The sequence below is a fragment of the Neomonachus schauinslandi genome, chromosome 16, assembly GCF_002201575.2.
Source record: "Neomonachus schauinslandi chromosome 16, ASM220157v2, whole genome shotgun sequence".
Lineage (NCBI taxonomy): Eukaryota > Metazoa > Chordata > Mammalia > Carnivora > Phocidae > Neomonachus > Neomonachus schauinslandi.
Genome location: NC_058418.1, coordinates 42,180,669 through 42,196,538, shown reverse-complemented (window position 1 = coordinate 42,196,538; position 15,870 = coordinate 42,180,669). Strand labels below are relative to the sequence as shown.

Here is a 15,870-nt window from a genome sequence, read left to right as displayed (position 1 = left end):
TAAGATGAGTCTAGGACATCTTGTCATGCCTGAAAGCAAGAAGGCTATCAAAGGCTACTGGGGTCATGTCAAGGAGCCCAAGAGCCAATTTGGAGTGGCTCCCACTAGCCATAAAGGCGACAATTTGAGTATCAAGAATAATGAGTACAATTTTTGAAACATATCCTATACACACAAAAAATCTATTAGCTCATAATAAAACAAAGAAATTACTTCACTGGTTACATTTGAAGATTAAGACACTATTATTCTGAAAACTGATCAATAAAGGAACACTACGAACCTGTTATTAAAATATGTACATGTATGGGGCGCCTGGGTGGCTCAGTCGTTAAGCGTCTGCCTTCGGCTCGGGTCATGATCCCAGGGTCCTGGGATCGAGCCCCATGTCAGGCTCCCTGCTCGGCAGGGAGCCTGCTTCTCCCTCTCCCCCTCCCCCTGCTTGTGTTCCCTCTCTCGCTGTGTCTCTCTCTGTCAAATAAATAAATATTAAAAGAAAATAATAAAATAAAATATGTACATGTATATACACATATAGAAAACAGTCTTAAAGGTTATACTTCAAAGTATTAAGTGATGACCTCTGGGTGGTAGGGATATGGGTGATTTTTCTTTTTTGCTTAATTATATTTAAAAGATTTTTCTAGAGTGAATATGTATAGTTTCTGCACTTAAAAGAGTTGTTTTAAGGTTATAAAACAGTATATAGTCTATCCATTTTTATCAAAAAGAAGAATATTTCCCAAAATGCAATCTCCAGATAGTGGAGATTAAGGTCATTTTATTTTTCTTCTTTTAGTTTCCCTATATTTTTAAAAACTTTACAATAAGGAATATCAACTACTTCTATAAAGAAAAAGGAACATAACACTACTTGTTAAGAATAATGAGAATCAGGGGACGCCTGGGTGGCTCAGTTGGTTAAGCAACTGCCTTCGGCTCAGGTCATGATCCTGGAGTCCCGGGATCGAGTCCCACATCGGGCTCCCTGCTCGGCGGGGAGTCTGCTTCTTCCTCTGACCCTCCCCCCCTCATGCTCTCTCTCTCTCATTCTCTCTCTCAAATAAATAAATAAATAATATTAAAAAATAAAAAATAAATAAAAAATAAAATAAAATAAAGAATAATGAGAATCAAAAGAGTAAGAATTTTTCAGTACTTCTCTAAAACCATCCAGGGCAAGTGTTCTGATTCAGTAGCATGAGTATCTGGTTCCTCTAGCTAGTATGTACCTAAAAAGGAAAGGACTGCTCTCCTAACTTGTCACCACTAACCATTAAGATCACTAAACAACCTCTAAGTGACTTCCTGCGACTTTATAAGATCTTTGAACCCAAACATGGGACACAAAGAAAATGATTTAAAACAAAAGCTATTAGCTGTTTTTCAAGAGCCCCTTAATAAAGTAGTCTTCTCTGCCCTCTACTGGTGATAAATAAAATCTACTTGAAAATAACAAAGGAATCCCTGAAAGCTGTTTTCAAAATGGGGTATAAGGACTCATGTTTTGATGGGTTTCAGATCCTCAGGGAGTCTGCAAGTTCAAAACTATTTTCATATTAATACTCGGCCACTATTTGCCTTTTACGGTCTCATTCTCTCATGAGTGTACCAACTATGAAAAGTTCATTGAGTTCAGATTCCACATCCCAACTAACCTTTAAGAAATTACCTCTTGTTCAGATTCAGTACAGCATGAAAAAATATTCACAATTATCTGAAAAGGCAATTGAGTTCTTCCTTTTCCAACTACATATCTGAGTCTAGATTTTCTTCATCTATTTCAATCAAAACAAACTATCATGACAGACTAAACAGAGAAGCAAATATGAAAATCCAGCTGTCTTCTAATAAGCCAGATGCTAAAGAGATTTGCAAAAATCATAACAATGCCACTCTTCCTGATAAGTTAGCTCTTGATCACTACACTACACGACGCAGCCTCCAAATGTTACTCTATGTACCTAAAACCACCCCTCTCACACTTCAGGAAATGCTGCCCGTACAGACAGCATTAGTTAATCTTCCCAATTTCAATGCCTATGCTTTGTGACATTTAAAAGCAGACTTTACAGTTTGTGTGGTACTTTTTATTATGTTCAAAGTGCAAAGCAATACGACATGCAAAAATAAGTGTGGTGCAGCTTATGTACAAATTATCAAAATTTCCAGCCCCTTCCTGACAATGTAATTCAAATTTAATGACAGAGTTCAGTGAATCTATATATAGTATAGAAACTTACAGTTAGGAAAACTGTTGCTGAGATGGTCTCCATTTCTTACAAATAAAACTTCACTAAAGTGACAAACCCCTGGGGCACCTGGGTAGCTCAGTCAGTTAAGCATCCGACTCTTGATTTCAGCTCAGGTCATGATTTCAGGGTCGTGGAATTGAGCCTGGCATTGGGCTCTGTGCAGAGTCCATTTGAGATTCTCTCTCCTTCTCCCTCTGCCCCTCTCCACCCCTCGAAATAATAAATCTTTTAAAAAAAACATTGACAAAACCCTTCCAAATGCTGCTTAACACATTTCCTAACAACAGAGGTGGAGATACTATTAATTGCCCCATGATGAAGAATAGAAATGGAAGGCAGAGGAAGAGAAAAAGCTTAACGAGGCAGACATTTCATGGCTCTAAAGTGAAAGACCATTGGCATCCTCCTTCCTTTCCGTCTATGTAATTCCCACTGAGACTGAATTCCTCTTCCTCTCGTAGACTTCCACGGCTCCACTCCTGATGACTCCTCCTCTATCCAATTGCTATCTGTACCATCCTTTCACCACGGGCATTATCCCACCATGTTGAATCTCTCTTGGTCTATATGCATAGTACCATCTCCCCAAACAGACACGACACTTGGGAGCATAAACGTTTATGTAATTTTGTTTCTCCAATAACAGTAAGGTCAGGCTACTATATACCGATGACTCCCAGTGAATATTACTTCAAAGGGAGTCAATTTAAAGGCAAATAAAAATAGTTTAATCCATCTGGATGTAATTTTAACCAGTACTTTCATCCGGACTCCTCAATACCCTCCATCCATCGGGGACATCTGAATATTCATGATGCACAGATTTTTTAACACCGTCAGCAGCTGGTATGATAAAAGGAAAGAGCAGGCAGATGCACACAATATATAATACACTGTATGTGCAGAATTGTATCATTTTACCACAGTACATATTCTTTTTCAAACAGGAATGCTTGAATTCCTGTATGTTAAATGAGTATATGTATGTATGTAACCCCACCACATATTCTTCAAGATTTAGAGAGGGTCTTTTTTTTTTTTTTTAAGATTTTATTTGTCAGAGAGAGAGAGAGGGCACAAGCAGGGGGAGTGGCAGGCAGAGGGAGAGGGAGAAGCAGGCTCCCCGCTGAGCCAGGAGCCCCACGTGGGGCTCGATCCCAGGACCCCGGGATCATGACCTGAGCCGAAGGCAGACACTTAACCCGCTGAGCCACCCAGGAGCCCCTAGAGAGGGTCTTCTATAAATGTGCTTTGTGATACATGATTACCTCCAGATTTTTTTGCTCATTTAACCTCGTCCTCAGTCATTTCTAGTTGAGTTGCTAGACAAGTGACCTCTCAATTAGCAAGTTAAAACTATGTTTTGCAGTTTACTTCTTCATTGGGGCAAAGTAGTATAGTTATCGTACTATAGTGGAAGACACCTGAGTTCAAATCTTGGCTCTATCAAAAAAAAAGTATCCAAAATATATAAAGAACTTATACAACTCAACACCCAAAAAACAAGTAATCTAATTTAAAAATGGGCAGAAGACATGAACAAACATTTCTCCAAAAAAGACATCCAGGGACGCCTGGCTGGCTCAGTTGGAAGAGTAAGTGTTGAGTCACGCCTGATCTCGGGGATGTGAGTTTGGGCCCTACGTTGGGTGTAGACATTACTAAAAAAGTTAAATAGGGGTGCCTGGGTGGCTCATTCGTTAAGCGTCTGCCTTCGGCTCAGGTCATGATCCCAGGGTCCTGGGATCGAGCCCCGCATCGGGCTCCCTGCTCAGCGAGAAGCCTGCTTCTCCCTCTCCTGCTCCCCCTGCTTGTGTCCCCTCTCTCACTGTGTCTCTCTCTGTCAAATAAAAAATAATAAAAAAAATAAAGTTAAATAAACCTAAAAAAAGAGATATCCAGGGTGCCGGGGTGGATCAGATCATGATCCCAGGGTCCTAGGCTCGAGTCCCGAATTAGGCTCCCTGCTAAGCAGGGAGTCTGCTTCTGCCTCTGGCCTCCCCTCTGCTTGTGCTCTCTCTCACTCAAAATAAATAAAATCCTTAAGAAAAAAAAAGATATCTAGATGTCCAACAGACACAAAAAGATACTCAACATCACTCATCATCAGGGAAATGCAAATCAAAACTACAATAAGCTATCACTTCACACCTGTCACGATGGCTAAAATAAACACAAGAAAGAACAAGTGTTGGTGAGGATGTCAAGAGAAAGAAACCCTTGTGCACTGTTGGTGGGAATGCAAACTGGTGCAGCCACTATAGAACTAAACACTACGAAGTTTCCTCAAAACATTAAAAATAGAACTACTCTACAATCCAATAATCACACTACTGGGTATTTACCCAAAGAATACGAAAACACTAATTCAAAAGGATATAAGCACCCCTATGTTTATTGCAGCATTATTTACAGTAGCCCAATTATGGGAGCAGCCCAAGTGCTGTCCATCAATAAATGAATGGATAAAGAAGATGTGGGGGGGGGTGTGTGTATGAATATTATTCAACCATAAAAAAGAATGAAATCTTGCCGTGTGCAACAATATGGATGGAGGTAGAGAGTAATAATGCTAAGCAAAATAAGTCAGAGATAGACAAATACCATATGATCTCACTCATGTGGAATTTAAGAAAGAAACGAAAAACACAAGCAAAGGAGAGAGAGACAAACCAAGAAACAGACTCTTAACTATAGAGAACAAACTGATAGTTACCAGAGGGGAGGTGGGTGGAGGGATGGGTGATACAGGTGATGGGGATTAAGGAGTGCACTTGTTGTGATGATCACCAGGTGGTGTATGCAATTAAATCACTATATTGTACACCTGAAACTAATGTAACACTGTATATTAACTATACTGGAACTTAAAATAAAAAAATAAATTAAAAAACATCCGGGGGTGCCTGGGTCCTGGGATGGAGCCCCGTTGGGCTGCCTGCTCAGCGGGGAATCCGCTTCTCCCTCTTCCTCTGCCTCTCCCTCGGGCTTGTTCCTTCTCTCTCGCTTTCTCTCAAATAAATAAATAATTTAAAAAACAACAACAAAAACCCAACCTGGCTATGGCTGTTTGGCTAAGTGGACACAGCATGCGACTCTTGATCTTGGGGTGGTGAGTTCAAGTCCCACATTGCGCATACAGCCTACTTAAAAAATTTAAAAATATCCTGGTTCCGGGTGCCTGAGCAGCTCAGTTGGCTGGGCGTCTGCCGCTGGCTCGAGTGGTGATCCCAGGGTCCTGGGATCAAGCCCAGCATCAAGCTCCCTGTTCAGCCGGGAGTCTGCTTCTCCCTCTCACTCGTCCTCTGTGCTCTCTCTCTAATAAATGAAATCTTAAAAAAATATATATATATCCTGGCTCTACCACTTACTAGACTGACATTATACCAACTTCCAATGTACCTGAGCCTTGGTTCCTCATATGTAAAATGAAATACAATTAATACCTATCTCATGGAACTGTCGTGAAGATGAAATAATATACATGTAAACAGCATACTATTGGGCCTGATACTTAGTAGGCACTCAATTACTGTTATTAATGACTTCTTTTCACTTCTCCCAGATATGGTACAATGTTTGTGGGAGTTTTTGCATTTGGAGGGCGGGTATCTCAAAATCACTTGGAACACCACTTCATGGCCCTTCATGTACCTTACCCTGCTCACCCTACAAACCCCTTCCTGCACATTATGCAGTCCTATCTCTTGTGTCCTTTCTCAAAGCTTCAGATAACATCAGAGGCTCCATACTGAATAACTGGCCTTGGTTTGAGAATGGAGTTCGGCAGACCTCGCTTCTGGGTCTGTGTTCCGCCCCTAATTTGACCACATGATCTGGGGCAGGTTACTTAATCCCTTCAGTGAGCCTTAAGTGTCCTCAGGTGTAAAAGGAGACTGCGAGGCTCAACCATTGCCACGGTCCCTTCAGATTCTCAACTGGGAATATCTTGTTAACTCATCACGAAAGATTAAAAGTGACTGTATATCCCTAATACTCTCCCGAAACCCAGCTCAAAGGCCACTGCTTCCTTTTTCTCTACGCCTCGGAATTCTGTACAAATCTCCAGCGTCCACATTAGACCCTGCGCACTCAAGAGGTTGGACCTCACTTTCCGCGTCAGGAGCGCCTACCCTTTTGGAAGCTCTTGCCGCAGTCCCTACCTCAGAGGGTGACAGTCAGGACTGAATGGAACCATGTACCCAGGGCGCTTAATAGTGAGTGCCTGGCACAAGGTAAGCGCTCAAGAGACGTCGGTTACCATCAGTATTCAGCGGATCCCATACCCTTCCTGAGCTTCGGCTTCCTCAAGTAAAATGAGGCTGGACCGACAATGCCCAAAGCCCCCAGGAGCGGGACGGGGCAGCCTCAGAGCTGGGGGTCCCAAGGAGGGCCTGAGGGGCGCACACTACGGAAGGCAGGGCAGCCCGGGAAGACTGGCGGGCCTGAGAGTGCAGCCCGGCGCCGAGATCCGTCCTCTCACCTCCCGGGCTCAGCAGCAGCTTCAGCGCCTCCAAAATGCTCTCCAGACCGCACGTTTCCAGAGCCTCGCCGCCCGCAGCCTGTTGGGGGGCCGCCATGATTGGAGTGGAACGCGCCACTGGCGACCTACTCAAGCCGCTCGGCGGACCGGAATCGCCGCCATATTGAATGTGGCGGAAGGTCCTAGGGGCGGGGCCCGATGCAAGGGGCGGGGCCTGTGGGGCGGGGCCGACTCGAGGGGTTGGGCGTTTCACAAATACTATCTCAGGCCCCTTTTACTGTCCTGAGGGAAAAAAAACAGCTAACAGCCTGCCTACACGCACAATTTCAGAAATTCAATATGATTAACCACTAAATAAAAAAAAGGAACAGAGAGGTACAGTAGTTGATCATGAAATAATACGTATCAGTATGAAAATAAGTGGGTAGGGAAGCACTAAAAGACAGTGAAGTAAGCAGATGCTGTGCCTATTATAATGAAGTTTGGATACACATACCAATATTCAACTGAATACTGTTGAATTTCTTTGTGAGTGATATTTAAAAACAAGTGCTGGAGTGCCTAGCTGGCTCAGTTGGTAGAACATGTGACTCCCCGCATTGGGCGTGGAGTCTACTTTAAAAAAATAAAAATAGTGCTAAACACAAATGCATCCATTCTGAATAGCTACAAATATTGCTATTGGTGATACAATATCTGAAATGGACTAATTACAGTTCCCAATAAAATTTAAATCTTTGCTGGGCGCCTGGGTGGCTCAGTCGTTAGGCGTCTGCCTTCGGCTCAGGTCATGATCCTGGGGTCCTGGGATCAAGCCCCACATTGGGCTCCCTGCTAGGCAGGAAGCCTGCTTCTCCCTCTCCCATTCCCCCTGCTTATGTTCCCTCTCTCGCTGTGTCTTTCTCTGTCAAATAAAATATTTTTTAAAAAAATTTAAATCTTTGCTCTATTTACATTCTTAGAAAATTCTGTGTATATTAAAATCATACCTCCCACCCCCACCCACATAATGTTAACATGTAAAACAGCATTCGTTTGAGAGACCATCAGAGACAGGTTTTCACCTACACGAATCCTGGTGGGACATCTTTTGTTTTTAAGATTTACTCATTTGAGAGAGAGAGAAGGGGGCGGAGAGAATCTCAAGCAGAATCCCATCCATACTGGATGTGGCAGTATATGGGGGAAGCCAGCCTCCCACCTCTGGCCTCACCCCTTTTTCTTCTCACTAGTGTCTCCATCCTGCATTCACACATGTGGACACCACAGCCTGGATGTGCACACACCCCTAAGAAACGACCACTTGGCCCCCCTAAGGTTAGGGGCACACACACAGGGAGCGTGGGTCACCTTCCAGAGGGCAGACCAAGTGAAGAGGCCCACATAGCACTGGAAGCAGGCTAGGGATGGTTAGGGAATTCCAGAGTCCCAGAATTTGGGAGTGAGGTCTGGGAGGAAGGTGAGGATTTGGGGTGGGCAATTACCCTAGGACTGGCATCTTCCTTGTCCATAAAGATACTCATCATGGAGGAGGCCAGGTGGGGGCCTGTAAAGCATGGGACCCAGGGCGGGGACCCTACTAGCCAAGTCTAAGGGCGGTACTGGTGTGGGATTTAGAAAAGATTATTATAAGAAGGGCCCCAGAGCTGAGAATCCTTTATCCCAAAGTGTTATGGCACCAGATTTTATCATTTGGGCGCTAAAGGCTCAGATGCCACAAAAATGACACACCTATGTTCAAAAGCAGTGTCATAAAAGTCTTATAAAATTTTTCCAGCAAAAAAATATATCCCACATAGAACATTGGATGCATCTTATAATAGGATGTTGGAGGAGTGCCTAGAGTCTATAAGGTTATAAATATAAGCTCTGCATCCGAAAAAAAAAGGAAGCATTCTCAAGATTCTCCTGCCCTAAAAAATCATTAAAATTGGCTTTTAATTACCCTACTTCCTTAGAATCCGGTATTTACACTGAGAGGATTTTAGTTCATAGAACTGGATTCTGGCAGCTTTGTTAAAACACTTAAGCACAGCTGGGAGGCTCCCTAGCAAATATGCTGTTAAATATCCATCAGAACCAATATGCACGAGAGCTACATGAGGGAGGATGCTGCTTCCCTGAAACGAACCATAAGGGGCTGTTCAAGACACACACAGAGGTCTGTGTTCACGGAAGGTGGATTCCATTGATTTGAACTTGACCAACAAGGAGCCCATTATCAGGGACTTGAGGGACAGCAGTTGAACATCTTATCCAAGCTGGCTGGGACTGCTTGCCTCAACCCAGAGAACTAACAAGGCTAATGGCACCCAACGGTTAACAGTGGCTGTTTTACAGAAACATAATTCCCAGTAAAGACTCCAGCAAATTAAAAGTTCTTATGGGTACTGCGCCCCTTATTCTATAATAAAAACAAGAGCTCACATTTAACAAGCACTGCCATGTGCCAAGCACTCTTCTAAATGCTTTATACATATCAACTCAGTGTTCACAACCACCCTATGAAGTAGGTCCAATTCTCCCTTTGGACATAAGGAAACTGAGGTAGAGAAAGATAAAGTAACTTGCCTAAGTCCACAGGTGGAAAGGACAGAAATCAGGATTTGAACTCAGGCAGCATGGCTCCCGTGTGTCTTCTCCAAATATGACCTCGTCAGACCTCGTCAGTACCGGTGGAACCAACGAGGAGGAAACGTGCCAACACCTTCTCTGTTGTCTTTCTCACAAGTCTCATTTACTGACTGCCGTAGCCCCTGCACATGGTTGGTACTTTGTAAACGGTTTATTTTCTATAGAACCATTTTATTTGTCCTCATGGTGTTATATCTTTCCCTGACCTTATTGTGGTAAGATATGCACAAAATAATGCCAAACCCAGTGTCATGATGTCTGTTTTCTTCTGAGGGTTTTATAGTTTTCGCCCTTACATTGAGTCTTTGATCCATTTTGAGTTTATTTCTTGTATATGGTGTAACAGTGCGTCTAATTTCATTCTTTTGCGCATAGACACCCAGTGTTCCCAGCACCATTTGCTGAAAACACGGTCCTTTTGGCAGAGCATAAGGAAAATAGTGACATTAAATAGCGATAGAACAGGACAGATGGCAGCTACACTTGTGAACATAGCGTAATGCATAAACTTGCCAAATCACTAAGCTGTACACCTAAAACTAATGTAACATTGTGTCAGCTACTCAGTGTGTGTGCGTGTGTGTGTGTGCGTGTATGGTCATCTTGGTACTATCAAAAAAACCTTGCCTTTTCTCACTGAATGGTCTTAGTACCCTTGTAGAGTATCATTCGACTATCTAAGGGTTTACTTCTGGCTTCCATATTTCTCTTTATAACTTTTTATTTTGGAATACTTTAAACCCGAAAAAAAAAAGTTGAAAGGCTAGTACATGAACACTTGCATACCCTTCACCTGATTTAGTCATTATGAACATTTCCTCACATTTGCCCGTGTGCTACCACTCTTGACGTACTTTTTTGTTAAACCTTTGATTTGCAGACGTCACAACAACTTTTATCTCTGAATTCATCATTTATCTCCTAATAAGGTTCTCCTAGTGAACTATGTCCCCAAGAAAACTAGTATTTATTCAGGAATATCATCTACTCTAAGATCCGTGTTAAAATTTGCCCAATTTCCAGGTCACCTGGATGGCTCAGTCGGTTAAGCATCGGACTTTGGCTCAAGTCATGATCCTGGAGTCCTGGGATGGAGAGCCCCATGTCACCTCAGGCTCCCTGCTGAGCGGGGAGTCTGCTTCTCCTTCTCCCTCTGCCCCTCCCCCTGCTTGTGCTTTCTAATAAAACCCTTTTTTTTTAAAAGATTTTTATTTATTTGACAGAGAGAGCACAAGCAGAGGGAGAGAGAGGGAGAAGCAGGCTCCCTGCTGAGCAAGGAGCCCGATGTGGGACTCTATCCCAGGACTCTGGGATCATGACCCAGGCCGAAGGCAGCCGCTTAACCAACTGAGCCACCCAGGCGTCCCTCTAAAAAAAATCTTTTTTTTTTTTTTTAAGATTTTATTTATTTGACAGAGACACAGCGAGAGAGGGAACACAAACAGGGGGAGTGAGAGAGGGAGAAGCAGGCTTCCCGCGGAGCAGGGAGCCCGACGCGGGGCTCAATCCCAGGACCCTGGGATCATGACCTGAGCCGAAGGCAGACGCTTAACGACTGACTGAGCCACCCAGGCACCCCTCTTATAAAAATCTTAAAAAAAAAATTTGCCCAATTTTTCTTTTAAAAAAGTCTTCTATGGATTTTAAATTTTCACTCCTGGACCAAATCTAGGTCTATACCTTGGCAGCTTCTCAAACTATACATAGAACTACCAATATAACCTAGCAATTCGACTCCTGGGTAGATAGCCAGAATTGAAGTTTCAGTATGCCAGTGTTCACTGCGGCATCATTCACAACAGCCACAAGGTAGAAACAACCCAAGATGAACGGATAAGTAACACATGGTGTATATACACACAATGAAGTATGCAGTCCTGACACGTGCTGCAATACCCTGGGAACCATGAGGCCAGGTGAAACAAGCCAAGTTTAAAAGGACACGTATTACAGGACACCACTTACATGAAATACCTAGCAGAGTCAAATTCATGAGCACAGCAAGCAGAATGGAAGTCACCGGGGCTGGGAGGGGAGGGGAGGGAACAGGGAGTTACTTATTGCCCATGGTTACAGAATTTGTTTGGAATGATGCAGAGGTTCTGGAAACAGAGGTGATGGTTACACATTTTGGATGTACTTAGTATCACTGAACTGTACCCTTGAAAGTAACACATTCAGTTGAAACTATCCTTCATAGTCTTATCTTTTCCTGGGCTAGTGAAATATGGACGGACTCTCGTGATGCTTGGGCAGTGGCAGGCACAGCTTGTCAGTCCTGCGGTCAGGAAGGTAACCAACCAACACACAACCATTCGGTTTCTCACTGTCCATATTCAATAAATGACACAATCTATTCAACACTTTGTTATAAAATGGTTTGTGTGAGATGATTTTATTCACTCTAGGCTGAAGTTAAGTGTTCTGAGCACACTGAAAGTGGATTAGGCTAAGCTATCATGTCTGCTGGATTAGGCATATTAAATGCATTTTTGACATACTCTCAACTTACGATAATTCACTGTAACCACATCATGATGTAACCACATCAAAGTCGAAGAAGATCTATGTATTTCACATTAAAGAAAAAAAAAAAAATATATATATATATACACATACACACATATACATATACGATTATACCCCTCCAGCAGAGTAAAGTCACAGAACAGGGTTTCTCAGCAGCACCATTGACATTTTGGGCCTGATGGTTCTTTGTTGCACATGGCTGCCCCATGCATTGCAGGCTATTTAGCAGCATCCCTGGCCTGGATTTGAGGCCAGTAGCACCTCCTCAGTCACGACAATCAACGTATTCTCCAGAAATTGCCCAATGTCCCTGGGGTAGGGGTCCAGAGTCTTCCCTGATGGTGGACCGCTGTACTACATAAACTTTGCTGACCGACTGAATGTTGTCTGAAGCTCTATTTCGGTCCCTTGGCTCTGCCCACAGTTTTTCCATTGACAAGAGAATTTTAAATGTTTCTCCACATACCACACGGAGAGATATTCTTCAAATAAAGTGAGCTTTTAAATGCAGTTTCCTGCACTCTGCCCTCAATAGAATTACACCAAGTTCTGGAGGAGTCATTTCAACATGAAGTTTTCTTCTTCACGTTTTGAGTGAGCTCAACTACCACTGGTCTTGCCTGGAATTGTGGTGTAACCAAATAAAACAAGTGTTTGACAATGGTTTAACAAAATTCTTTAATAAAATTTAAAAAAATGAATATTTAAGAATTTTCTGAGCTTAAATTGTTTTCCTTTTCCACCCCCAAAGAAAATACAAAATTATCCGCACCCACCCATGTATACACTCGAAACTATAGTAACATTGTCTACACAAGACTACGTTAGAGTTTAAGTTGCTAAAAAATCAAGAGAATTCCAAGAAGTGATTGCAGGGATGATTTTTTTTTCCTTTGAAAAACAGCTGACAGACAGTAACGCAATTTAGATAAAATTATTTTCTGTGGTTGTCAAAAGCTTCTTGAAGTTTGCATTTCAATTAAAAGAAGATCCAAATCAAAATTCTCCCCACCCTCCCCTTGCTAGCACCCTTTAGCGCCATATTTTCCTCCTGCTCCTAAGGGGAAAAATTGGATTTCCTAACATCCTCGGTTTTCTATGAACTCCTGGAATTTGGGGTAGATGTGTCCAGATCGGCCAGCATTTTCTGTAGGCATCCACAAGAGCAGGCACTTGGGGATTCTGGGCTTCAGGTGCCAACTCTGGCAGGAGTACCCTGATAGGACACACATATTGAGGTTCTTCCGTTCTTCAGAATTTTCAGGACTAGAGGTAGAGCCACCTCAATCATCCTCAGCCTCGGTTTGCTAAGTTGCCAGGCTCAATGACACATCTCTCCTGCCACCTCCAAGCCCATTTCTCATGTTGCCCTCCGCTGTGACAAACCTCCTTCTGTCTTTGGCTGCAGCACTTAGGCACCATCATTAAGTGTCGAAAGAGATCACTCTTTCGAGTGATAAATGAACATTAGAAGTTGAATGGCATCTGAAAACTCACCACCTTTTCTGCTCAGTGCTCCCTACTTAGAACCAAAGTACCTCAATAATGACACACACATAACAAACATATTTATGCAGAACAAGTAAGCGGGTGGACACCAATTTCAAGTTAGGTACTTAGAAAATAAAAAAGGAGAACCATTAAAGGTCTTACGAGTCCATGATACCCAGTCACACTCTGGCCAGGCTAAGACCAAGTCTCCTATCCTGAAAGGGCCCAACAATTTCTCCATCAGAGAACTCCTGTCTGGGGCAATATAAGTTCAGAAGGAGTAACAGCGGGTATTAGAACAGGGGACACCAGAGCAGTGATAGGAGAAAGAAAGAACACAAATTAAAAATAATTACACACATAGACACACACACACACACACACACACAACAATAGGGTAGTTGAGCCCCCCCCTTTCTTTAAAAAAATGAGACGAAAGCTTGTAAGGAAATCTGTAAATTGCTAGCAGAACCTAACCTCCAAGTTGCTAGCAGAACCTTCTGGAGGCTGAAGCTATTCTTTTGAAATATTAAACGTGTGGATGTCTTTTGGACAGTATCACCATTTAAAGAATGATGAAAGAAAAAAAGCTTCAAAGAATAGGTCAAAATACAGATTAGATCTATCAAGTGGTGATCCTAAGTATCCTAACTGCATCACTGAGCAGTCTCTCCTCCCCAGAAACTCATCTCAAGTGAAAGGAGCTGGAAAACCATGACCCCTGCACTCTCCCCCACATGGTGTAAGGACCCATCTCCTTCCCCATTTGTCTCAAGACCCCTACTCGTCCTCCCCACCCCCATACATGTCCGCCAGCTTCTTGAAGCGATTGCCCCATTCGTTCAGGTAGTCATAGTCCTGGTCTTGGTCTGACTCTGAGGAGTTCAAGGAGCTCAGACTAGCAGCTTCAGAACCGCTTCCTTCATAGTCAAACACGAGCAGAGAGTCGTAAGGAGGAGCTGTGGGGTCAGTGTCCGCTGCCTTCAGGTTCTAAAGGAGGAGGAAGACAGGAGGATCTTTCAATGAAAGGAATCGCACATCTGTCAGGCAAGATGCCTTCTTTGGGTGCCTCCAGCAACACGTAATGCACGATAACGCAACCATCCTACAGAACACTGGGAGCAGTCAGCACCAATACGGTAAATGGATACAGACACTATACCGTTGATGAAAAGACAAAATCACGGGTAAAGATGCAGAATGTTTCCCCCTAAATTAATGATACATTTTATGTAGACAGGAGAGAAGCCAGTCAGGATGGACAGAGGCTGAAAACAACGAGGACAGTCGTACTGGTCCATATAGCATTTCCACCTGGAAAGGTCTGGAAGGATGAATGCCAAACTGTTAACAGTTAACTCTGGAGAGGAAGTTGGGGCATGAAGAAAGGACTTGCATTTTTTTTTTCTTTATATACATTTTCAAAGTTTATTATTATAAGTAGCAAACACTATTTTTGTAATTAAAAAAAGGAAAAAAAAAAAGCTACTATCAGCTGTGATGACACACAAATGCATGTGAATGGAGGAAAGGACCTGAATTCAGATTTATCTAAAAGGGAGGCTTTAACTGGCCCTTCCCATTCCCAACTTTCTCGAATATCCAGCCTGTTCACTTCAAACACTTCTGTGCTTTGTGTAGTTCCTGGTGAGGACTCCCATAGGAGCGAAAGCAAAACCAGCCTCTACCATGAAGACCCGCTGAGGGCCACTGGATCATGAGAGAAGCCCTGAAAATCATTCCAGTAACTGAGCAAGGGATCAGGTAACATAGCTTAAGGAAATAGATCCTGCTGGACTGTTAGCTTACTTGGTTCTTTGCTCATCCTGACCCCTAATTTGTCCTCATCTTACCCTAAGCTAATTAACTTAATGCCTTATTTCTCATTTTCCCTTGCAGATAAGGACAGTTCTGGCCAGTGACAGTTCTGGCCAATAATATAGGATGAACTCCCTACTTGCATTAACAGTTTGCTAGAACAAAGACTTTTGGCCTCTGCTCTGCCCTTCCTACTTCTTCTTGACTGGGATACAGACCCAAGGCCTGGAAGTGTGGCAGCCATCTTGTGATCATGTGGCAACAAACACGAGAACAAAGATTTATGAGGTTAATCTCCTCATATCTGTTTAAACTTCTGGAATTCATAGCTGAATGCATTTCCAACATACACAAATTGACGCTATTTTTCTGGCCCTTAGGCAGACCTGTGATACACATTTAATATCACATCCCAACCAGCAGTGGGATGCAGGGGCAAAAAGAGCCATTAGTGAAACCAAATCGGATCTCCTCTGAATCTCTTTAGTTTCATTTCTAGTTCTACTAAATCCTCACAAGCAATTCTTGGTTTCGCCATATGGATATTGCAAATTGACTAGGAACAGTCTGAAGTGCTTTTAGTTCTGAAATTCAGATGAGACACAAATAAAATATAGCATTCAGGGATCAGGCAAGGAGAAAATGTGGTAAAGCAAAGAA

General features: G+C 42.9%; 2 protein-coding genes across 2 annotated transcripts in view; both read right to left on the bottom strand.

Annotated features, from left to right (window-relative positions):
• TANGO6 (transport and golgi organization 6 homolog) overlaps positions 1-6,835 on the bottom strand; it is a 193,413-nt gene extending 186,578 nt beyond the window's left edge. The window contains exon 1 of the mRNA XM_021705558.1: positions 6,739-6,835. Coding sequence (XP_021561233.1) covers positions 6,739-6,835 — 97 coding nt within the window. The remainder of the gene's footprint in view (positions 1-6,738) is intronic.
• A 4,907-nt stretch (positions 6,836-11,742) lies between these two features.
• CDH1 (cadherin 1) overlaps positions 11,743-15,870 on the bottom strand; it is an 83,156-nt gene continuing 79,028 nt past the window's right edge. Inside the window, 1 exon segment of the mRNA XM_021705734.2 lies at positions 11,743-14,382. Within this exon segment, the coding sequence (XP_021561409.1) occupies positions 14,173-14,382 (210 nt within the window). The 3' untranslated portion in view covers positions 11,743-14,172.